General features: G+C 37.6%; 2 protein-coding genes across 2 annotated transcripts; both read left to right on the top strand.

Annotated features, from left to right (window-relative positions):
- The first annotated feature begins 1,047 nt into the window (after positions 1–1,047).
- LOC114753141 (mechanosensitive ion channel protein 6-like) lies at positions 1,048–5,458 on the top strand. Its single transcript, XM_028941804.1, has 5 exons — positions 1,048–3,095; positions 3,432–3,555; positions 4,112–4,405; positions 4,495–4,697; positions 4,802–5,458. The coding sequence occupies exons 1-5, from the start codon at positions 1,135–1,137 to the stop codon at positions 5,085–5,087; spliced, it is 2,868 nt and encodes a 955-aa protein (XP_028797637.1). The 5' UTR covers positions 1,048–1,134; the 3' UTR covers positions 5,088–5,458.
- Positions 5,459–7,929: 2,471 nt separating this feature from the next.
- On the top strand, positions 7,930–25,303 carry LOC114753138 (serine/threonine-protein kinase ATR-like). Its single transcript, XM_028941802.1, is given in 17 exon segments — positions 7,930–8,133; positions 8,452–8,596; positions 9,357–9,469; positions 9,758–10,092; positions 10,259–10,383; positions 10,626–10,770; positions 10,902–11,462; positions 11,541–11,616; positions 12,179–12,491; positions 15,059–16,002; positions 16,005–16,302; positions 18,151–21,535; positions 21,640–22,209; positions 22,533–23,156; positions 23,418–23,612; positions 24,013–24,212; positions 24,785–25,303. Coding segments are annotated over 16 exon segments (8,163 nt in total). The 5' UTR covers positions 7,930–7,967; the 3' UTR covers positions 24,181–24,212; positions 24,785–25,303.
- Positions 25,304–25,911: the final 608 nt, after the last annotated feature.

Below are 25,911 nucleotides of genomic sequence, written 5' to 3'. Positions count from 1 at the left end.
AACAAAATATTGTATTACTATATTTATGCGCCGCTCTCATATTTTAGTGTGATTTTCATCGCGCCGTTGACACTCCGCTCATCTTCAGTAATCACAGCGGCTTTCATTGTTTGTCCTTATCACCACAGCTTAATACGTAACCTTTTCGACAGAAACATTAATTCCTTTGCACATGTGCATCTTTAGCAACTAGATTAATATTTTTTTCCCACCAGCATTTTATCGAGGAGTTACGTTTTTAGTGAAAAGGCCACATAATGTCTAACCAAATAATAATATAGATTCTTGCTGGTAAAAATAATAATAATAATATAGATTCTCATAAATTTTAGGAATAAATCGTATGTATTTATGCGGAATTAGAAATTAACCACGCTCCTTATTATCTACTGCAAATATTTATTTTCAAATATATTTTTTAAATTGATGGTTAATAATATTGCCCGAGTGGATACTCTATTTTAATACTATTAATGAATAATAATAATGATGATTGATGATCGATTTGTACGAAAATAGAATGGGAAGCACTCGTCCTGTCCTTAATATAGGACCTAATTATTAAGTTGATTTTGATCCTAAATAAAAGATTTATTTTTCATATTTATCAATTTTTTAAATTATCTTTATGAATACTTCTTCGTCTATAATCAAGTAGAAGAAGAAATGAGGATATTAAAAAAGATAATTATGATGTTTTAAAAAAAATATATCATACTTATTATAATTAACTAACTTAATTTTTTTTAATCTAATTAAATTAGTTAAATAAATTTTATATTAAAAATTCGAAGGGGCAGTACACTCTGCGTAATTACGCGGCACTGGGAGCTAAGCCTAAGCAAGAAAGACAGCAGAAGCCGAAGCGTGCTGGGCGTCGTCGCGCCGGTTCCTTTCTCTGTCCCTGACCCGTACCCACCCGCCCCACGCTGCAATTTTCTTACGTCTTTCTCTTGGTCTGTTCCTCACTCGTAGCTCACTACACGCGTCTGCCAACTTTTACTCGAGAACTTTCGATTTCATAAACCTGAATTTAATTTCTGGGTCTTCACCAAACGCTCACTTTCCCACTTAATCCTAGTTTATTATTTTAATTTACTTTCCTCCCATCTCCCGCTGCCTAATTAAATTCCCATGGATTCCCTCAGAAAATCATTCAAGTCCTATTATTCCTACAAACATCCCAGAAAGATCTCCGCGGGCACTGACGCCGACTCCGACCACGAGCAGCTTCCCATTCTCCTGGATCAAGAAACTCCCGACCATCATCCTCCTCGTCACCTCACTGCTCCATCATCCATGACCTCTGCTACTCCCCCACATCGCCCCGAGGTTGTCCTTAAAATCGACGAAGGCGACTCCAGAGGTCCCGCAGTTCAACAGGGTGGCAAGATTTGGAGAGAATCTAGCTATGACTTCTGGAACAATGGAGACGTGAGCAAGAGTGCCAGCGATGGGAGTGCTGGCGCTAGTACTAGCGGTAATGACGCGGATAGCTTTGATTTCCGGCATCGTGAGCAGGGTTCTGAGGATCCACCTTCCATGCTCATTGGTAAGTTCTTGCACAAACAGAAAGCGTCTGGTGACATGTCGCTGGATATGGATTTAGAAATGGAGGAGTTCCAGCACGACTACAAATTGCCTCCGGTGGAAGAGTCTCCGCAGCTCAATCGCGTTTCCAAGGACCTCAAAGTCTCGTTTGAGGACCCCACTTCCAATGTTGTTGAGGCGGCAACTGAAACCTTCAGACGAAGGCACAAGGACTCGCCGGGTCACACCGAAGTTCATAAATCGCCGCAACGTGGTTCGCCGGGTGTCGCTCAAAGTGGTAATGCTGGTGCCGGAGATGGCGAGGTGGTGAGATGTACCTCCAACGCCTCTTACGAAAGGAATCTTTCTTTGCAGAGGAAATCTGCTTTGCTGAAGACCAGAAATAAGTCAAGATTGTTGGACCCGCCGGACCAGCCGGAACGAAAGTCTGGTCGAGTGGCAAAGTCAGGGCAAATGTTATCGACGATGTTAGGGAAGAAAGGGGAGGACGAGGAAGACGACCCATTTTTCGAAGAGGACGTGCCGGATGAGTTGAAAAGGACCCACTTTAGCATATGGGTTCTGCTTGAATGGTTGAGTTTGATTTTGATTGTTGCTGCGCTAGCATGCACGCTGAGTATCCCAGTTTTGAGGAATAAGATTCTCTGGAAGCTCCGGTTATGGAAATGGGAGGTGATGATCCTGGTTCTAATTTGTGGTCGGTTGGTTTCTGATTGGGTAATTCGAATTTTAGTGTTCTTTATCGAAAGAAATTTCCTTTTGCGGAAGAGAGTCCTCTATTTTGTATATGGTGTGAGGAAGGCAGTTCAAAATTGTCTATGGTTGGGATTTGTTTTGATTGCTTGGCATCTGTTATTCGATAAGAAGGTTGAGAGGGAGACTAGAGGCAGCAACGCCCTTCAATATGTCACGAAGGTCTTGGTCTGTTTCTTGGTGGGCACTTTGGTGTGGTTGGCAAAAACTCTTGTGGTTAAGGTTATGGCTTCCTCCTTCTATACAAGCACATACTTTGATAGGATTCAGGAATCACTGTTTAATCAATTTGTGATCGAAACACTGTCGGGGCCACCTCTGATCGAAATCCAGAAGTCAGAGGAAGAGGAACAAAAACTTGCTGATGAGGTTCAGAAACTGCAGAATGCTGGGGTTAACATTCCCCCTGAGCTTAGGGCAACTGCCTTCTCCACAACCAAGAGTCCAAGGGCAGCTACCTTCTCTAGAACTAAGAGTCCAGGGGCGACGAAAAGCGGAATGCTCCAGAAAAGCCCCCGTCTTATAAGTGGAAAGTTTTCTCGTCCACTCTCCCATAAGTCAGATGATGGGATTACTATTGATCACCTGCATAAGCTGAATCCGAAAAATGTCTCCGCTTGGAATATGAAAAGGTTAATGAATATGGTCCGGCACGGCACTCTTTCTACACTGGATGAGCAGATACTTGATTCAGCTCAAGATGATGAAAATGCTACACAAATTAGAAGTGAAAATGAGGCAAAAGCTGCGGCAAAGAAAATATTTCAGAATGTTGCCAGGCGGGGTTGCAGGTTATTCCTCGATCCTTATAGATTAACTGTATGTATGAAACTAATTTCTCATTCCTTCATCTTTTATGCATATGCAATCTTAATCTCTGACGCACATGGTATTGCAGTTCATGAAATGATTCCTGAAGGTTGGGCTGAGTCTTGGAAGCTTTACTGACTCCTTGACTATGTTCAACGTCACATCTTGTTTTAATCCTTCATATTTTATGCGTTGATGATTGTATGAATGATTGATAACTTGGCAATGATTTATAATCTTTTCTTCTCTGCCTAATTGATGAGAACTCTAGAGGATCCACACACCTAACTGATAAAGTTTATTGTTTTTCTTTTCAGGTTCATTTACCTGGAGGATTTGATGCGTTTTATGCGGGAAGATGAAGCCGAGAAAACCATGGATCTCTTTGAAGGAGCATCTGAGTCGGGGAAGATCAGCAAATCTTCCTTGAAGAACTGGGTGGTAAGAATTTTAGCAACACCTGAAGCTTGATTTGGAAAACAAAAGAGGGGTGGATTATATTCCGTACCCTATTAACAACTTAATTGTCCGCGTGAATTCTTTCTGATTAGGCTGTACGATATCATCTACTTCTAAGGAGCTAAATTTTACAATACTATTTTTATGCCTCTATCATATTCTCGATATGATTCCCTGTCATTCTACAAGTAAATACTCCTCAATATATTGGCTGCTTTTGAAACTAGTCTATATTAGCTTGTTGATGAAATAATCTCACCTCACCACGTTCTCTGTCTATAAGACACACAAGTGCAGATATGAATGACCCAGTGCAATTAATATTAATTAACATTTTTGTGTATTTCTTCTTCACCTGTTCATGCAACTATGTATTTTCCTTTAATGATATGATGATCGGAGGGGAATAAAATTTTCAACTGGCGATCTTGGTCTATGTTTTATTGATGCAAGGTTTCAATGTATGTTTAGATGAGATACAGTTGTTTGCGTTGCTTATATAATACTTATGCCTGAGTTCTCTATTCTAAAATTACAGGTTAATGCCTTCAGAGAGAGGAGAGCGCTTGCTTTGACACTGACTGATACCAAAACCGCAGTGAACAAACTTCATCGAATACTCAATTTTATAGTTGGCATCATCATACTAGTTATTTGGCTATTAATACTGGGAATTGCCAGCACCAAATTGCTTCTCTTTGTGAGCTCACAGCTTGTCTTGGTTGCTTTTGTATTTGGAAATACCTGCAAGACGGTATTTGAAGCAATTATTTTCTTATTTGTCATGCACCCATTTGATGTGGGAGATAGGTGTGAAATCGATGGGATCCAGGTAATGCTTAGCTCTTTAAGCGTTTACAGATTTTTTTTTCGCTTATGCAAGGCCTAACTCTTGTTGACCTCTTTGCGGTCTAATTGCAGATGGTTGTGGAAGAAATGAATATTCTGACAACCATATTTTTAAGATATGACAATCAAAAAATAATCATCCCCAACAGCGTCCTTGCTACTAAGGCCATACATAATTTCTACCGGAGTCCTGAAATGGGAGATGCTATTGATTTCTTTGTGCACGTGTCCACCCCAGCTGAAAAGATTGCCCTCATGAAACAAAGAATACATAGGTATGGGCAGGAACGAACTGTTTCCCTTGTATTGTTTGTATTCTTGGTTGTGTTATGGTGTACATCTAACATGAAATTTGAAATTCGTAATGACTAAAATGTAGCTTCATCGACAACAAGAAGGAGCACTGGTATCCTCAAGCTTTTATAGTCTTCAGGGATCTGGAGCAATTAAACATGATAAGGATCTCGATTTGGCCAACTCATAGAATGAACCACCAAGACATGGGAGAAAGGTTTGTCAGAAGATCCCTTCTGATTGAAGAGCTGCTCAGGATATTCCGTGAGCTTGACATCCAGTATCGTCTTCTTCCTCTTGATATTAACGTTAGAAGCATGCCTACCACTTCTGAACGGCTTCCACCTAGTTGGGCCACAATCACAAGTTGACTAGTAGGAGGAACCTGAGCTGGGGAGTGTTGTTCAGCAGGATAGGATTAAAGAAAGTGGGGTTTTCCGGTTATTAATTATACTGTATATTAGTTTACGGAGCTCATAATATGGATCTTGGGCGATTTTTCATGCCGCCTTCCTTGTTCGCTCGTCCCAAGGCCATGATTAGTGGGATGGTTTTATCTTTCTAGGACCACGGAAGGAAAAAGGAGAGAGAAAGATGCTTCTATGAAAAATATAAATTTTTGGGCCAAAAATGTATTTGACTGACGGAAAGAAATATTCTTTTGTATTCGGATCTTGAAATGAAAAAATTAAGAATGGAAATCAATATAATGTGATCAAATGACATGAATTTCTTACAAAAATATCCAAATTGAGTTTTGAGAGACAATTGGCTAACGATGTTATATGTGTTTTTACAATGTTTTAATGTGAGATACAATATTAATACTTTTTCGCATTGATTAATAATTATTTTATCAAAATATTAATATTTCGATGTATACAAGTCAAATATAATAAATTTTCAAGTTTTAAAAGTCAAACTTCTTATATTTAAATGTCAACTTGGCAATAATTAATATTGTAGTATATACCTTTAGTTCTATTTATAAGACATAAATTTTTTATCCATTCTATTTATGAGTTATTTTATTAAATTTTTATTATGAATATATTATTTTGTTTTTTATTTATTATAGTGTAGATAATTTTTTTTAAAAAGTGTATATATGTTCTCACCGAAAAAAAAGATACATATATATTAAATAAAGATAAAATTAAAAAGTTATATTTTAATGGATAGTTAATGTAGTTTAATATTTTCTTTTTTTATGTGAAACATACTTGAAATACTTTATAAATAGGATCAAATGAGTAATGTTTACAAATCAAATTTCACAAAAATTTTGCATTAGTTTTTTTTTTTTAAATCTTGCAACTTTTTACAATTCAACTTGTTAAATTTAAAGGCTATTGATCTGAGTATTATTTACCTTATTATAAGTTTTGAAATTTGGTTTATATATTTAAAAGGATGACTTCTACATTTGAGAAACTGACTTGCGAATTAATTTATAAAATTTGAAGAACTAATACAAAAAATTATGTAAACTTACTTGTAAAACTTAGATTTTTGAGTTATAAATATCAAAGCGTCAACATTGGAAGAGTTTACCTTGAAGTATGGTGTTTTAATAAAAAAAATTAAAACAGTATCCAGCGACTAGTCAATGGTTATCAGTGGTTGGTCAATGCCAGTGAATAATCAATGCAGTAGAAATGAAATGTGTGATATTTTATATGTAAAATTAATTACAACTAACTTCAAGTAGACTTTGCTGGTTAAAAAAAAAAAAAAGCTCAAAGAGACTTGAAAGCATTTTAACAAATTTAGGTAACTTATTTAACATTTACATATAATGGGCATAAAAAAAAAAAAAAAAAGAGGTTGGGGGAGGGGGTTCGGCTTGGCTTGGAATATACTGAGTTGATATTTGGACCTGTGCTTAAACCATGCTGGACCAATATCAAGCTAAGGTCGGGATAGTAAAAAATATTAAAAAAACAAGAAACAAAAGATAAAAAATAAAATAGGTATTTTATTTACTGATTAAAAGTATCAGGATTTTTTTAAAGAGTATATTCCCTTAGAAAATAATATTAAAATTAGAAGTATCATTTTTCAAATTATTAATGATCAACCAATACATGTTGACTTCATATGATATGAAATCAGGAAATGAACTTAAAATTTGAAATAAGATTTTCTAAAAATGAAATTATAAAAAAATCACAGTAGTTATTAAATCAGCTTATTGCATGAAATATATCAAGGAAAACAATCTCACGGTACAAACCAACTTGGGCTGTGTTGAACCAGGCTGGAGTAAACCAGCTCCCGAACTCCTCTGCTAGTCTTTCTAAGGGCTTGTGGAAATGCATTTGGCAACTTCAAGTGCAGGCGAAGGTTAAAACCTTTTCTGTGGAGGGCTTGCAATGGCGCCATATTTGGCAGAGCCCAGAACCTATGGAGCATCTCTTTCTCCTATGTGATTGGACTCATCATGTCCGGTTTGGCTGCTCTGCTGACTGCTGCTGTAAGGATTGATCCAGCCAAAATATCCTCTTTTGCTGGGTGCTGCCAAAAAGTTGTTCTCTGCAACTGCCTTTCTCATGACTATGAAAAATCTTATATTTGCCAATTTTGTAGGACTATTTAGAAAACAAGATCAACAGCTGTTTTCTTGGAACTCTGGGAGATAGAGTGCCTCATAAAAATTCTGATCAGTCAGCTCGTCAGTATTCAGAGCCCACTCTCAGTCCTTGAACTAACAAGCTTCTCTTCTCATCAACCATCTGTTGTGGCTGCTAATCTTAGTAGGATGAGTTAGATGTATATTTATTTTCTTTTCTCCTGTGAACAAATTTAGTTTTAAATATAAGATTTTAATATATTTTATTTCTTATATTTGCTATTTTCCCGTATTTAACTTAAAAACTAAGATCATAATACATTAATCATAATTAAATTAATTTATTCATATTAATTAAGTAGTCTTATAGTAAAGCATCGTTTCTAAGTTCTAACCTCGTGTTCTAAATATTTCCTTTCATCTTCAATTGTTAAAAACAAAATTGACCAGCAACATAGTAGTTTACATAAAATGATCAAAACTAAACCAAAAAACAAGTGGGAAAGAAGACCAGCCGATGGATTGAAAATTTGGGGGGAAAAAAGAAAAATGAAACAAGCGCAAAAGAAATTGGCGCGACGGAGCCAAAAGAGACGAAAGCAGGTGCTTCAGGAGCGCAGACATCACTCGAGCATTGAGACTTGAGAGGGAAGATAATAGAGAAGAGAATGAAAGCAGGATGGCCAAGGCCAACCTTTCGAGCCTTCTACACGAACTACGAGAACGCATTGCAGCTTCGTCATCCTCGCCTAGCCCCGGTAAGGCTGACGACGATGCTTTGGAGATCAGGTTCCGCGCTGTGCTTCCCAATCTTCTTCATGCTTGTGTCGTCCCTTGTTCCTCTGGTATGCTTTCTATCCATTCCCATCATTTTGTTTCTTCTCTACATCTCCTCAGAAAACTTTGGGGGAAAACACTTCTTTTGGCAATTAATGCTTTCTTGCATTGCCGAGCTAGTTAATGTTTCGGTTTCTCTTCTACTTCGCATCATGCGTCGGCGAAACGAAAAAATGTGTGAAGCCTTAGTTAGAACTTAGTAAAGAAGCCACAAGTTTAAAACGGTGGTGCTACTCTGACTGATGGAATATAAGGTTTAACTACGGTAGTTTACTCACTTTCAAGCTGAGACGCTTGGAGTATGAAGTTGATTTTCTGTTTGGCAGCAAATGAGAGAGAAGTGATTGCAGTGGTGAAGCTTATATCTCGTATTGCAAGAAATTTTCCTGGAGTCTTTTACCATGGCAAGGCTAGTGCCTTAGTACCAATCATTGGTCAGATATTACCTTTCTTTGCAGAGCCCGCATTTGGGTGAGTTATTTCAGAGGAATTTCAGTTTTTAACCTTGGAGCTTGTGACTTGTTTTCTCTTTTCTGATTTCTATTGGCATGGCTGTTAGTTATTTGCGTATTAATGCCAAGAATTATTTTATGAACATCTCCAACACACCCCTCTACCGCTCCTTGCAAAGGTAATTTGGACCTTTTTTTCCGTCAACAATTTGGACTTGAATTATAGAGAAATTATAAATCCATTGTATCCTGAGTTCGAATTTATTTTTAACTACGCACATTGTCTGCCGTTTGATCATAGAAGCTTATCACCTTGTGAATGATGTTATTAATCTTGCAAGTTTATTTGTTACTATTATGAGGGATTTGGAATACTGTAATCTCATGCCAGTTTCTAATAGTGAAGTCTTTACTCTTTAGCTTTCCTCTCTCAACTAGTTCTTTCAAATTTTCAGCTTTAAAATCCAGATATTGTTTTCTTTATTACAACTTTGTATGTCTGTGTACATTAAAGGGTTGACAAAAAGGCACGTGACAAAGCTCAGTATTATGGTTTGTTCAGTATATGAACTTTCACGTTTGTATGATGTTGAAAGGTTTTGTTTGGCACAGGATGGCTTTATGGTGTTGCTTGCCATAGAAAATTTATTCTCTCTTGTTTTTAATTTGGTAATATGTAAAGGGAAAATGATCTTTTTATTCATTTTCTGTTAATAGAAACTATTCCCTGTCTTTTACCTGTAAAATAGCTGTTTATGAAGAATGATGTACAATTTCAGATCTCGTCATGGGGTAATCTTTGAAACTCTTGGGTCACTTTTATCTTTGCTTCGCACTGGAGCACGAGATGCATATAGACAATTTTGTGCTGATGCCATGTTAGTCGTTGAAGGTATGAATGTGAAAATTATGAACTACAATATTCAATGTATCGCCCTTTTCTTAAATAAATGATCTGTCTTTTCTTATTTGCTATCTTCTCCATGGCGAATTATGTGATTGATTTCATTGAACTTTTGTTGGTCTCATTTTATGAGTTTGGGAGGTTTTTTTTTTTTTGGGGGGGAGGGGGAGGGGATGAAAGGGACTGTCCACAACAATTTTTATTGTTGGATCTTTCTATGAAAAATCATGTCATTGATTTTGGTTGATAATGTTGAAATGCTTGTTGTCTTCACAGATATTATACACCTGGTCTCTCTCTGTCTTCATGATGCTAGCAGCACACAATCCACTAGGCTAAGGTTGAAGTGCTTTTGTGAGTCCTTTAAAGGAATTGTCAGTGATCCTGCTATTATTGGAGATCTCCCAGCAAGTAACAAACCTGTTGATGGATGTGGTTTATTAATTGACCTGAGCAACAAAAGGAGATGGCAGCCTTTTGCGACTTGGATTTTAAAGCTTCTCAGCAAATGTCTAACAGAAGGGACACTGTATGTTGAGGGCTTGGTCAACACAGCATTTGTCTCTGCTGCATGTTCTCTTTTATGCTACGGGGATGCTGCTCTGCATATGGTGGGTAACTTTTAGCCCCAAATGTTTTAAGATTCATCAGCTGGCTGATAAAACTTGGAATTCTCATCAGCTAGCTGATAAAACTTGGAACTCAGTATTGACTTGATTTATTTGAATTGTTAGAATTAAAAATGACCTGACTCTGAAAATTATGGCTTTTTGGAAGGCATGTTTTGACTTTGTGGGCATCATTGTAACGGTGACGAACTATCATATTGTACCCTATCAGAATTTTATCCAGTCCATAATTACTATCTTGAGTGTGGACAAAGAGGGGCTTCCTGTATTCAGGTTTGACACTGTTTGCTCTGTTCAATGATTTCTTTAGGGCTGGGTTTTAATAGTAAATCAGGATGTCCGCTTGGTAAATTATTTTCTGATTGTTACATGCTTACGGTTTCAACACAGTTTCTGCTTGTATTTATTTAGTTTTAAACTTTGTTGACCTTTTGGAAATAATTTTTACACGAACAAAACAAAGTTAACAGAGAAAATCCATTTAGATTTGTTTATGACTTAGGCTTCGCCTGCAGAAACATGGCTTATGATTCATCCATGGGTATTTGCCTCAATTCACTCTACTCCAGTTGCTCAGAAGATGTTGTCAAATCAACAGCTGCTGATTTAGTCAATGTGTTCCTGCAATCGTTGCGGAGAACGGAAAGCAAGGAACTCAAGGTTAAGATTAATACTTAAGTTTTCTTAGTTTAGCTTGGTTTAATATAGAGGTATTCATCTTTTCTACTGAGAGTGATAGACCGGGGCAGTAAATCATGTACAGGAATCTAATAGTGCTTTTTCCCCCCAAGGTTGCGCTATGCACAGCATATGTGAGGATTGTTAAAGTTTGCCCTCCTCATACCTGGCAGCCAGAATCTCTCGTATCTGCACTTTATCATCCAGAACCATTCTTGCCTTTAATAGAGTGCTTTCGAGCAGCTTTATCTAATCTTGGTCCACATCTTGTGGGAATGCAAGTTTACAATAAGACCTTAACCATATCAGCACATGAAGATAACCTCAGACTTGGAGAAAAGAGGCCCTTTCAGGAGGCGGGCCAATTAAAGATCAAACGACAAAAATTAAATGAAGATGTTGTTGCTGATGCGAATGTCGAGGTGCAATGCAAATATGTTCATATGGTTACTTTAGCAAAGGGAGAAGATTATGCTCACAATATGAATAAGTCTCTTCTGTCATTTATTCAAAATTTAAATGCTCCTGCTACCGAACCTTCTCCCCTGAGACCAGATATAGCATTATCAGCACTTAGCATGCTTTGCATCGTCTTCTCTATGTATCCAGATACCCATTTGTCACTCATTGTCTTCCGGCAGATGCTTTCATGGCTTCCTTGGATAGTTGAGCAGGTACACTGAGATTGCAGTTACTAATTCATGTTATCTGGTATGTTTCCTTTTGAATAATTATGCTGTCTTTCAATGTAGGCAAAACATGAGAAATCGATTAACGTTAATATCTCCATTTACCTGGAAGGAATTCACAGCATATTGCTTTCACAAAGTAAGCTTTGAGCCTATCCTTCATTAAGACTGTTGACCAAGTTTTTCACTTATATGCTCTTCCTTTGATTTTCATTTGATTCCCACTAAATTTGATGACTGCTGTCATTCCCTTAATGTTATAAATTTTATTTATTGAACTATAGCTTTGTACTTGGTAAAGTTTTTTGATAGACAAGTAATCTTATATAAGCATCACTTCTAACATTGCATACATCTTGGACACAAAATGTCATGGTTGGGCAAACATGAAGCTTGTTTTTCCATGATATGTTCTATTGAAATCATTGTTCAACTTTTATTTTAGTGTGGAGAGGCTTATTAAAATGATGTGCTTTCAAAGCCTTACATTGTGTGTATGGGTTTCTTTTAAGCATTCTTTAATTTCTTCCTTCTGCATGTTGTCTATGTGATGGTTGAGTGGTTAGTTCTTCTAGGGCTGCAGACTGATGATGGACAACAAAGCATGTTGTATTTTGTTAAACTTCCCCTTTTGTTAGCTTAACCATCCATTTCATGCTTGAGAGTTTTATGATTTTTTGACTGCGTGACTGATGAATCAGGTGCCTCTTTTGGAGAGAACAAATTATTACATGGCAATCATGATGCAGACCTTTGGCATGTAGTGCTGAAACTTCCCTGGACTCATAGGCTTCCGGCTGTTGATCATCATTGTCCATGGAAAACAAAATGTCTATCTCTTCAAGTTGCATCTAAGCTAGGTTCAAGTTTGAACAATGATGTTGTTCTAGAAGTTCTAGATTTGGGTCTCTTTGATGAAGCTGAAGAAGTAAGAATTGAAGCTGTCATTTCTATGCCAGTGATGGTTTTGTGGTTTGGTCATGATTTGTTACCTCCAGTCTTTCAAAGGATGGAGTAAGTAAATAGTTGAAGTTGAATTTTCCCTTTTGGCTTGCATGATTACGGTTTTTTTTTTTTTTAATTCAAAATTGTCTTTTGTTGGTTGATTCACTGTTATGATTGGACATTGTGCGTCTCCTGTGTTTATTTTAATGACAGTTATAGATAAGCTGTTCATACCTGAACTATTTTGTTTCCTGTGGTGACATAATTAAAGTATTTTCTGTCATTTCTATATACCTTAATGGTTTTTCTGTAACCTAATCCAAGACGTCAAAATGTTCGTGTGAACAATCATTCTGATTTATTGATGTCACATCATTCTTCAGATTGGATTTGGAACTTTCTTTTGGATATTGTTGTCCAGTCTGAGTGAATATGGCGCAATGGAGTTTCAAAGTTTGGATCTTAGTCATTGGGATGATCTGTTTCCTCTTTTAATCAAGACTTTTTGATTTGGTTTTCTTTAGTTATTAACACCTAATTTCCTGATTCTTTTCTGGGATGTAGTTCCTATGCAGCTTCCTGTTTCTGGTTAAACTATTTTTTTTTTTTTCACGGTTGCTATTCTTTTATCTTGAAAAACAGTATATCTATTCAAGGCAACTATCTTTTATCTATGAAGAAAATTACTCAATGCTCAAGCACTTTGTAGGCTGGTTTACAGATGAAATAGGAAGCAAAACACCTGGCAAATGGGAAAGCATCCTCCTGCATTCAAGAGGCAAGCCTCTTGCTAGCACTCCCAACTTTTTTCTTCATCCCACCACCCTTGCATCTCTCCATAATCCATTGGTAGTGTTCTACTCATCTTTTTCTTCCAGTTCACCCTACTACCTCTTGCCAGGTTGGCAGCGGTCATCTTCTGATACCACAGTGCTGGGACCATTTCCCAGTTATTTTCTGGAACCACTGTGTCTAAAACCACTTCATTTTTGGTCCCCTTCTTTGCGTCTTTTCCTTTTCTGTTGTAGGTCTTAGCCAAAGGTCCATTGAGATAGGTTCCATCAGTCCTTTTTTTAAATTTTTTGTTTTTCTTAATTTGGGTTGGGGATGTGCTTGTTTCTAATATTAAAAAGTAGGAATACATGTGCTGTTCTGTTTTTATGATAAATGGGGATGTGATTGATTGTATAAGTTGATATAGTTTATCATACACCATGGCGCTAAGAATTGCTGGGCACTGCATAGTCTAGAGGTTTTAGTTTGCTGTAAGTTAGGTACAGAAGTATTTCAAGAGAAGGGATTTGTCAGATATATGATGCATGTAAACAAATACTCCCAGTAAGGCACCTAAATTAAAATTAGCCAGCACGTTTCATGAAGGTTTAGCTTGAATTCTTCAACTGTATTTTGTGCCATATTTCCTGGGTTTAGCTGTCTGTCGCAAGCTGCTCTGTTTTGGAACTCTCCATGCTCCATTAGCTAGGAGGCCTGTGCTACACAATCTGGACTTGACCTTTTCCCTTAGGGCCTGTTTGGTTTGAGGGGAGGGAGGGGAGGGAGGGGTAGGGGAGGGGAGGGGAGGTTTCATCCTCACCTTGTTTGATTAAAAAGGAGGGGAGGGGAGGGATAGTAATAATCAATTTACCATTTTACCCTTACATATTAGTTTATGTTTTTTATTGATATGTTATATAAATTAATTTACATCTTAATTTAAATCATATAATTTAATAAAAATTCAGTCTTATCATGTTAATATGTGTATTAAAAAATTGGTACAGTAATTTTTATTCTAATTAATATAATAATATATTTAAAATAATCAAATTAACAAATTTTGTATGCTCTAAGAAAAATAAAATTTTATTCTCTTTAGGCTATCTTTTTTTCCAGCTTTAAAATATATTTAATAAATAATATATTTATAAAACACAATTAATTTTATAATATTATAATTTTTTATTTTTAAATAATGTTTTATAATATATTTTTAATTATAATAATGTATTTATTTTTTATTTTTTTACTTAGAATAATATATTTTTTATTTGAAATAAACATTATAATAATATATTTTATGGGTAGAAGTGGAATATTGAAAAAATTATAAGGGCATAATGGTCCAAAAATTTGGCTCCCCTCCAAAAACCCCCAATTTGGAGGAGAGCCAAAATGGGGGGAGGGAGGGGAGGGGAGGGGACATTTTAGCTCCCCTCCCCTCCAAAATTTTTAACCAAATGAGGGGAGGGGCTCATTTTCCCTCCCCTCCCCTTCCCTCCCCTCCAACCAAACAAACTAGAGTTGTTATTTAACCCTAGTATGGTTCCTTGATGAAATCAAAACACTATTTTTTTAAGTCCTTGTGATATGTTTAGACAGATGTGGAAGTCTCCATTACGTCTCATGTTTTTTTTGAGAAAGGTTGGATCTAACAGGCTAATATGTCATGTGTTGGGTGTAGTAACAAATTTCAATCTCGTGTGTAGTTTTGGATTCTGGTTATTTATGATACTTGCATGTTGGCTGTTGAATTATTTGACTGTAATAAGCATCAAATGAGATGTCCAAAGCAACATTTTTTTTTAATTTTCATCAAAATCTAATGGTTGTTTACTTTTTCAATATCGAATCTGCAGGTCTTTAAAGAGAAACAATGCAAGAGTCAAAACAATTGTTGCTAAATCTCTTGGTCTTTTGTCATGCCTTTACGGATGTAGTAGATCTGTATCTGGTTACACAAATGAGTGCAAATTATATCTCAATGCGAAAATTGAAAAAACATGTTCGACAGTTGATTGTTTGCTGCAAGGTCTCAGGTGTTCGAAATGTGATAGAAAAGTAATTTCCAACTGCGGTGAGCATCATCCTGCTATAGCTTTTCGGTTGGATATCCATGAAGATGTCAGTTCTGATTATAATTTTATTCAACTACAGTCGTTATTTTTTGAACTCCTTTTTGATGGGTCCTCTGAAGATGTCCAAGTTTCCTGTGTGGCAGTTATTAATCGTATTCTTGCACATGGAGATCCTGATGTTTTGCTGAGAACGAGGTCTGAATGGATAAAATGTTTGGATTTTTTACTTGTTAACAAGAGCAAGGACTTGAGAGAAGCATTTTGCAGTCAAATCAGTTCCTTTGCAGAGGACCGTATTTTGAGTTTAATTTTTCCAGAGGACACTGAAAAAAGTAAGGGAAAAGGATTCCTGGATATAATTAAACATGCTGTGGCAGCAGCTGAAAGTCCCCTGATATTAGAGGCTATTTTGGAATGTACATCAGAGATCGTGGCTGCTGTTGGTATAGATAACCCACTTTTCTTGTGTTCCCTTATACTATTGGTTGATCAGCTTGATAATTCACGTGTGACTATAAGAATGAATGCCTCAAGGTTAATACATAAATCCTGTTTTTTGCATCTTAAAGGAGGACTTCAGGTAATTCTTTCCAAAGATGTTCTTATTCGAACCCAACTCTTTAATTATCTCTCTGAGAGACTTGCCAGCCGCCCCCACTTAGTGAGGGAGTTTGCTGAAACTGTTTTTGGTGTTGAAACTGAAGAATTTGTCAAGAAAATGATTCCTTTGTTCTCCCTCAGCTTGTGGTATCTCAACAGGATAATAGTCAAGCACTTCTTACCTTATATGAGTTGGCCAAGTGCTTGAACACTGATATGGTGCCTCTAATAGTTAACTGGTTGCCAAAAGTCCTTGCTTTTGCTCTTCATCAAGAAGATGACCGGCAGTTACTTGCTGCTGTGCAGTTTTACCATGCACAGACTGGTTCTGACAAGCAGGAAATATTTGCAGCTGCATTACCTGCACTTTTGGATGAACTTGTATGCTTTGTCGATGTTGATGATGCAGATGAGATAAGCAGAAGGTAATCTGAGTGAATTTGAGTCTGATGTTGATATTTGGCTAAAATATACAAAACTTCCTTGAACTTTGAACCATGTGCAAAGAACCTTCTTGGCCTTTTAATGTTGACAAGGAATCTATAGTCATTTATTTCATTATTTCACTAACGGAATGTGATATGTTATTGACCTCATATCTCCTTGAACTGCTTTTTGGCGGTGGAGTCCATCCTTCAAATTTTGAGTTATGTGTAAATGATTCCCCTGCACTTTAAGTCACCTCATGTCAAGATGTATCTTTTTAGTGAGATAATGGGCAAACTAATGAATGAGAGTTCTTTGTATGAGTGTGAAATTTTAGGGGGCCTTAATTCTTTTTATTACTAGGTATAATTTGTAAATATCATTGTGTGCTGCTTCTGAACCATTGACTTCTGCTATAAAATCTTTATGAGCATTGTTTTGTACGTAAGTGTAGCTGTTTATGTTTTGGATCATAAGGAATTACCATCTATCAGGAATGGTTAGACACCCAAGAGGGAGGGGTAGAATGAATTGTGTGCTTTAGAAAAAAAATTTGAAACTAAATGACATTTTTTAAGAAATCGCTGAGAGACTGCTGTGCCAAAAATAAAATGGATCTTTGAAAATTGAGATGCAACTGGGAATCCAAGAATTTTGATGAAGAATAAGAAGTTGCACGAATGAATGAGTTAGTGACAACAATAAAGGGCAGTGAAATGATGAGAGAGAAGAGTGAGAAAGATCAAATGCAAAAAGTTTTCCCTGGTTTGGCTTATAGCACGGGCGTAAGTGTTTGCTAAGAGTAGTACTCAAGCAATATTCCAAGAAGCACATGCAAACTCCTTACATTAAATGACTCAAATGAGTCTCACAATTAAGGGTCTCTCCTCATACAATGGGTTTTCACCTTACAACTACTCAGGGAATTCTATCTTGCATATTTTAAATTCTCTCCAAAGAAATAGAAAATATCAGCAAAGACTCTCAAAAGAGGAGCTCTACAATGGAAACAAAGTTAGAAGTAAAAGAGAGTGATTTAGAGCTCAAGAATGATTTCATTAGATTAAAGCAAGTTTTCTCCATGTTTCTTAGTTCATAAGGGCTCCTATTTATGTCACAAATCCCAATAGAGCTGTTTGAGAGAGAAGGAAAGTTAAGTTGTGCAAAAAATCATCATAAAGTTGCAGGAGCTTTTCTGCACTGCACCAGTCAACTGGTCCTCAACTTCCCTTTATAGATTCTGGAGTTTGAGGAAGAGGGAAAGAGAGACACTTAGTTGACTGCTCACTTATGAAATGATAGTCATTTCCAATAGTAGGCTAGTTAGATGCTGCTCACGTACCAGTTGACAGGTCCTGCACCAAATGCATTTATGTATGAGCAAGACTACTTGGTTTGCACTCTGACAAATAGGATCCTCGAGAAGTCCAAAAATGCTCCTTTTTAAAATTTTGAACTCAAATGATTTGAAAGAACATTTCCCAAGAGCTCTAACAACCTGAAAGCCTTTAACGATAAATCCTAAGCCCCAAAAGGCTGTTTTGATATTCTGTTGTGCAGCATTCTGGCCTTGACATAGTGAATTCTTGAATGCACTTGCCCAAATTAATTGTCACCATCAAAATTCTATATATAATTTTTTTTTTTTGCTCTTGCTGACTTGTCATTTAGACTATGTGGATTTGTTGTGGCTATGGCCGGCAATTATCAAGTTGTGCATATGCAATTCCTATGTACTAAACTTTTCTTTTTTAAAAAAATGACAGTTTAGTGGAGTAAATAGCTATTCTAAGAAACTGAATAATGTAAATTTCAGACTGTATGACGTTCTTGTATTTATTTAACAGGTTAGCAAGAGTGCCTCAGCTAATCAAAGACATTGCTAAAGTTTTGACGGGTGGGGAAGATCTTCCAGGATTTTTGAGGAGTCACTTTGTTGGCCTTCTTAATAGTATAGACAGAAAAATGCTTCATGCTGATGATTTTGTGCTTCAGAGGCAAGCCCTGACACGTATTGAGATGTTGATTAAAATGATGGGTTCCCATCTTAATACTTACGTGCCTAAACTGATGGTTCTCCTTATGCATGCCATAGACAAAGAATCACTTCAAGGGGAGGGTCTATCTGTCTTGCATTTTTTCATTGAACAGTTGGCCAAAGTTTTGCCATCTAGCATTAAGCATATAATTTCTCAAATTCTGGCTTCTCTTCTTCCTTTCCTGGAAAGAGACAGAGAAAATCCTTCAATACATATTGACAGAGTGGTAAAAATTTTAGAGGAACTTGTATTGAAGAACAGTGTCATTCTGAATCAGCATATACGTGAGTTTCCTCCGTTGCCTAGCATCCCGGCTCTGGCAGAAGTTAATAGAGCAATTGAAAAAGCTCGTGGATCAATGACCTTGAAGGATCAATTGCGAGATATAGTTGATGGTTTAAATCATGAGAACTTGAATGTGAGGTATATGGTAGTGTGTGAACTGCGTAAGCTTCTGAACCTAAGATGGAAGGATGTTACAACTCTGATCATTGCTGAAACTAGTTCTGATTTGGATGTCTTGAGTTCTTTGATCACATCTTTACTTAGAGGGTGTGCAGAAGAATCAAGAACGGCAGTTGGACAGAGATTAAAGTTGGTCTGTGCTGATTGTCTTGGAGCCCTTGGTGCTGTTGACCCTGCTAAAGTAAAGGGATTTTCATGTCAGCGTTTCAAAATTCAATGCTCTGATGATGACCTCATATTTGAGCTGATCCACAAACACCTAGCTCGAGCATTTAGATCAGCACCAGATACTGTTATTCAAGACTCAGCTGCATTGGCCATACAGGAGCTTCTAAAAATTGCTGGTTGTGGGGCATCACTTGATGTAAATGCATCAACTTCCACATCACAGGCACAAAAGGATAAAGAAACTTTGGTAGCTGTTGCATCTGAGTTTGAGTGTACTGATGGTATGAGTCGGATGAATAATAGGGGCCAGAGATTATGGGATCGATTCTCTAATTATGTGAAAGAAATAATAGCCCCATGCCTAACATCTAGATTTCAGCTTCCTAGTGTGGCTGACTCAACATCTGTTGGTCCTATTTACCGCCCATCTATGTCATTTAGAAGATGGATATTTTTTTGGATAAGAAAACTAACTGTGCATGCCACTGGATCCCGTGCATGCATTTTCAATGCTTGCCGAGGTATTGTGCGTCACGATATGCAAACAGCAATATATTTACTTCCCTACTTAGTTCTTAATGCTGTCTGTCATGGCACTCAGGAGGCACGTTGCAGCATAACAGAAGAAATCCTTTCTGTTCTTGATGCAGCTGCATCAGAAAACAGTGGTGCTTCAGTTCATGGGTTTAGTGGTGGGCAAAGTGAAGTTTGTATTCAAGCTGTGTTTACTCTTCTTGATAATCTTGGACAGTGGGTGGATGATGTTGAACAAGAAGTTGCTCTTTCCCAGTCATCTCATTCATCAGCTAAGCAACAAAAATCAAAGGATCAAAGTTCAATTTCTTTGGCTGTTCAGGAACAACTCCTTGTTCAGTGTAAGTATGTTTCAGAGCTTTTAACTGCAGTTCCAAAGGTGACCCTTGCTAGAGCTTCCTTTAGGTGTCAGGCTTATGCAAGGTCTTTGATGTACTTTGAATCTCATGTGAGGGAAAAGTCAGGTGCTTTCAACCCTGCCGCTGAGAGGAGTGGCACCTTTGAGGATAAAGATGTTTCCCATCTTATGGAAATATACAGTTGTTTGGATGAGCCAGATGGACTATCTGGCTTGGCATGTTTATGCAATTCTTTGAGGTTGCAGGATCAGCTATTAATAAATAAGAAATCTGGGAACTGGGCTGATGTTTTGACTTCCTGCGAGCAGGCTTTGCAAATGGAGCCTAACTCAATTCAGAGACATTCAGATGTTCTTAACTGCTTGTTAAACATGTGCCACCTTCAGGCAATGGTCACTCATGTTGATGGTCTAATTTCTAGGATTCCTCAGTACAAGAAAGCATGGTGCATGCAAGGTTTGCAGGCAGCCTGGAGGCTTGGCAGGTGGGAATTGATGGATGAGTACCTCAGTGGAGCTGAAGAAGAAGGTTTACTTTGTAGCTGCTCTGAAAGTAATGCTTCATTTGACTTGGACGTTGCAAAGATTCTCCAGGCAATGATGAAGAAGGACCACTTCTCAGTTGCAGAGAAACTTGCTTTATCTAAGCATTCACTAATTGCCCCCTTAGCTGCTGCAGGCATGGATTCATACATGCGAGCTTACCCATTTGTTGTAAAACTTCACTTGCTACGGGAACTGGAAGACTTCCATTCTCTTTTGAGCGGTAGCTCTTTCTTAGAGAAATATTTTCATTTGGATGATATAGATTTCTCTAAAATGATGGATAATTGGGAAAGTCGACTTAGATTTACACAGCCATCACTTTGGGCCAGGGAGCCACTTTTGGCTTTCAGGAGACTGGTTTTTGGCGCCAGTGGTCTTGGAGCTCAAGTTGGGAATTGCTGGCTTCAGTATGCAAAACTATGTCGCATGGATGGTCATTATGAAACAGCTAACAGGGCAATTTTAGAAGCCCAGGTCTCGGGTTCACCTAATGTCACCAGGGAGAAAGCTAAACTTCTCTGGAGCACCCGTCGGTCTGATGGAGCCATTGCAGAGTTGCAACAATCTCTGTTGAACATGCCTGTTGAAATTTTAGGCTCTGCTGCAATATCATCTATTTCGAGCCTTTCCTTAGTACCACTTAATCCTCCACATCTTATTTGTGACAGTCAAGCTATGAATGAGAGCAAAGATATAGCCAAGACCCTTCTTCTCTACTCAAGGTGGACTCATTACACTGGGCAGAAGCAGAAGGAAGATGTAATAAGTCTTTACACGAGGGTAAGGGAACTGCAGCCCAAGTGGGAGAAAGGGTACTTCTATATGGCTAAATATTGCGATGAGGTGCTTGCTGATGCTAGGAAACGCCAGGAGGAGAACTTTGAACTTGGTCCTAGACATGTTTCTGCAGCTTCAGTTGTTGGCTGTTCAAATTCAAATGTTGAGAAGCGTTGGTGGTCCTATGTGCCTGACGTGCTGCTATTCTATGCAAAAGGGCTTCACAGGGGACACAAAAATCTATTTCAGGCACTTCCAAGGTTATTAACCTTGTGGTTTGACTTTGGGAGCATGTATCAAAGAAGCGGTTCATCTAACAAGGACCTGAAGAATGTACAAGGGAAGGTTGGTGGAGAATTTCTCTCATATTTTTGTTCTCTTCAATGCATTGAAATTCTTCCCATGCGTTCCCTTTTGTGCTGATGCTACTGCCTTTTTTACTTTGGTAGGTAATGAGTATTATGAGAGGCTGTTTGAAGGATTTACCAACATATCAGTGGTTGACGGTGCTGCCTCAATTGGTATCAAGAATATGCCACCAGAATGAAGAAATTGTTCGACTAGTCAAGCTTATCATTACCTCAGTTCTCCGCCAGTACCCCCATCAGGGGCTATGGATTATGGCAGCAGTTTCGAAGTCAACTGTTCCTTCGAGGAGGGAAGCAGCAGCAGAAATAATACTAGCTGCACGTAAAGGTTTCAGCCCAGGAAGCAATGAGAGCAATTTGTTCGTTCAATTTGCTAGCCTCATAGACCATCTGATCAAGTTGTGTTTCCATGCTGGCCAGCCCAGAGCGAGGACAATTAATATTTCCACTGAGTTTAGTGCTCTTAAGAGAATGATGCCCCTGGGAATTATCATGCCCATTCAACAATCTCTGACTGTTAATCTGCCTGTATATGATGGAAACCTGAGCGATTCACTGACGTATACTATCTTTTCCCACACAGATCTTCCTACTATATCAGGCATTGCTGATGAGGCTGAGATTCTCTCTTCTCTTCAGCGACCTAAAAAAGTATGTTGACATGGTCTTTATATCTTTATTTTTTATTTTTTTTCATTTGATAGTCTTAAATCTTTAGTGTACAGTTAACTGATGATTGGATTAGCAAGCTTTCATTGCATATATTTGCCCTATCTTGCCTATTTGATTGAAGATTGAGTGTATCATCACTGAGGAAAATGCATTTCAGGATGAAAAATTTGTGAGGAAATTAAATGTTTTCTTGTCACCATCATTATCTGTTTTTGGCACCGAATGCACTAGGGGCAGATATCTTTGCAATTGTAGGTTGTAGTTTGTATCATCTTTGTAATAGGTGTGCCTGTGTACTTCAGATAATTCTACTAGGCAGTGATGGTCTTGAACATCCATTTCTTTGCAAACCCAAAGATGATCTCCGCAAAGATGCTCGCATGATGGAATTTACTGCAATGATCAACCGGTTGCTATCCAAATATCCTGAAAGCCGCCGAAGGAAGCTTTATATTCGTACATTTGCTGTGATTCCTCTGACAGAGGACTGTGGTATGGTAGAGTGGGTGCCTCACACTCGTGGACTTCGACAAATTCTTCAAGACATATACATTACTTGTGGAAAGTTTGATAGGCTGAAAACTAATCCTCAAATCAAACGAATTTATGATCAATCCCAAGGTAAAATGCCAGAAGATGAGATGCTGAAGAACAAAATTCTGCCAATGTTTCCTCCTGTTTTCCACAGATGGTTCTTGACCACATTTTCTGAGCCTGCAGCATGGTTCAGGGCCCGTGTTGCTTATGCTCACACTACTGCAGTTTGGTCCATGGTTGGACACATCGTGGGACTGGGTGATCGGCATGGTGAAAATATTCTTTTTGATTCAACCAATGGTGACTGTGTTCATGTTGATTTCAGTTGCTTATTTGACAAAGGATTGCAGTTGGAGAAGCCTGAGCTTGTGCCCTTTAGGCTAACCCAGGTTAGAAAAACATAAAATTTGTAGTATATTCAACATGAATGTCTTTCTTCAGACTTCCGTGTGTTTCAAATCCAGTCTACCACTTTTTCTCTACTTCAATGAGAGTAATTTCAGCGGTTATTCAAGAGTTGGTGACAATGATCCATTCTTTTTTATTATTTAACGACACATAAAAGTGATTATTTTATACTAATTATTTCTTCTAATTCCTTCTGGAAATTGGCCACCGGGTTTTCCTGGATTCTTTGATGGAACCTACAGAACATGATTGATGGGTTAGGCATTACTGGATATGAGGGTACCTTTTTGAGGGTTTGTGAAATTACCCTCTCTGTACTGAGGACACACAGGGAGACTCTTATGAGCGTGCTTGAAACTTTCATCCATGATCCTCTTGTGGAATGGACGAAGTCTCATAAATCAAGTGGAGTAGAAGTTCAGAATCCACACGCACAGGTCCAGTAATATTTTCTTCTTTCATTATTGGAATAAGTTTTGTCTTGATGAATTTACCATGCTACGCTTTACTGGTGACTTTGGTTCTGTGATTTATTGAGGTTAGTTTAAATTATCCTGAAGCCCTTCTTTTCAGCAGCTTATTTCTAGGCAAGGTTGCAATTATCAATAATGTAGAGTAAATTAAATTCTAAGAGAATTCAATTGATGTAACTTTCCCACTTTTTGCAGTCGTTTTCAGAGTAAATACTATATGCTAGGTTCCTTGGTTACGGTTTGGGAAATATCATTGGAGTAGTTCTGCTATAACTGTCATTATTATAGTAAGGCTAGAAGCAGTTTTTGTTCGTGTTATAAATAGAATAGATTTGTTATAACTTTATTACATTAATTTGATCAGCGTGCCATCTGTAATATTGAGGCAAGGTTACAAGGAGTAGTAGTTGGTGTTGGGGCTGCCCCATCATTACCTCTTGCAGTAGAAGGTCAAGCTCGTAGGCTAATTGCTGAAGCAGTTTCTCACAAGAATCTTGGAAAGATGTATATATGGTGGATGCCGTGGTTTTAAGTAATCAATTGATTGGAAAAAAATTCAGACAGGTATCATGTCATCAGTTTTATTTCCTTATGTCATTTTAATGTTGAAGTGTCATGTATATGTTTGTATACAGAGCAGTTATATCTGATCTCCTTGTCTATAACATGTCCTGCACTTGCGTTTTAGTGTTGCTATATCTTGTTCTGTCGTGGTTTTTGTGAGTGCTTGTGCTTCATAGATGTAGTAGTATACGGGCGATGGGGTTATTGTATCTTGCGTACGTCTCTCTTAGTAATGATATTTATATGCTTTGAATATTTTGAAAATATATGATTAGTTCTTCCTACCAGATTTCCTAACTCAACGAACTGAACCGTTGCAATGCTTTCTTTGATTGATGTCGTGGAATGGTACATCTTTTTAATTAATTCTCTTAAGCGAACGCAACGCATCTTATGTCATAATGTCGATGAAAAACTTTTTTTCCTACCGCAGGTTTGTTGTGTAACATAGGTTGGACTAGAGGGAGGTCCTCATTTGGTCTGTCGTAAACTAAGTGTTGTAGTTGCCCACTTGCTAAATACATAGGAATATGTGGTTCATACTTTCGTTTTTGCTTTGGTCATGCCACCAGGATGCAGGGGGTGAATGGGTGCCCGATCGCAGCATGCCACGAGCTGTGTTATGAGATGCGCAGGAATTGGAAAGCGGAGCCAAAACCTTGAAAGTTAGGAATTCGACCGCATTATGATAGAGGCAGAGTGCAGAATAAAGGTTTTGTTGGGCAAGGACGTTGCAAAATGCAGGTTGACGCTCTTTTCTGCTTAGAAGAGGTAGCGTGTGGAAGGCATGTTGGTTTTGCCATGAATAGAATTGAAACTCGAAAGAACACGTCTTCCTTCCTTGTATTCGTTTGTATAGAGCCGCGCACCTTGTATTCGTTTTGGCTTCTGCCTTTAAGCCTCAAGGCATATTGCAGGTCGCGTTTCCTCTTCCCCCACGTTTCTATGACATAGGACACGAGGCTTTCCTCCACTTCCCGAGTATTGGCTGCTGGGCGGGACTGGAAGACACGTGACTTTTTAGCAGCATTTGTTAACTATTACAGTGAAGACATAGATGATAAATCAATAGTAATTACTTCCTGCCAAAATTAATTAATTAATAATTCTTTTTCTTCATCAATGGAAGGGGTGGGCCCATTGGCTTCGGATGTGTTACTAAAATATTAATTTTTTTTAAAAATTGTGTATATTAAAATAAAAACTCCTAAAAATAAAGTAAATATTATTAAATTTAAGCACACTAACCTTAATTTGGAAGAATGTTATGACCACCTTCATGTGACTCAATTCCATCATATTTTAGAATTTTGACCTTAAAATACACCAAAGCTCCAAAGTTGACTTTAATTAGTCTTTATGTTTACTTAATAATTCTTAAATGTGTAGGGATGATGAGTTATAATATTAATGGTTATAAATAATACAACTTCCTAATGTCATATTTTAAAATTGAACTTAATACTAAACATTGATTATAATAACCGTGATCCACAAATAAGTTCTACGCTCGCAAGTAGTAAATGATCTAGTCGGACCCTCAATCTCTCAGACAGGAAAAGCAACCAAATCCCATAGAGATTTTGGCATGCTTCGAATAAATAACGAATAGAGAATATGAAATATGAGAAAGGACAACCAAACGTGGGAAAGATAGAAGAAACTTATTGAGTGGTAAGTGCTTTTGAAGTTGCTGGTT

This window comes from Neltuma alba, unplaced genomic scaffold (assembly GCF_004799145.2).
Source record: "Neltuma alba isolate B1F8T4 unplaced genomic scaffold, ASM479914v2 tig00007721_pilon, whole genome shotgun sequence".
NCBI classification, from domain to species: domain Eukaryota; kingdom Viridiplantae; phylum Streptophyta; class Magnoliopsida; order Fabales; family Fabaceae; genus Neltuma; species Neltuma alba.
The sequence above is the reverse complement of the archived record's forward strand: the minus strand, read 5'-3'. Positions and strand labels throughout refer to the sequence as shown.

Coding starts and splice junctions, on each gene's coding strand:
- LOC114753141 (XM_028941804.1), top strand. CDS start 1,135: ATGGATTCCCTCAGAAAATCATTCAAGTCCTATTATTCCTACAAACAT. Junction 3,096..3,431: donor GTTGCCAGGCGGGGTTGCAG/GTTATTCCTCGA, acceptor TTTTCTTTTCAG/GTTCATTTACCTGGAGGATT. Junction 4,698..4,801: donor ATGAAACAAAGAATACATAG/GTATGGGCAGGA, acceptor ACTAAAATGTAG/CTTCATCGACAACAAGAAGG.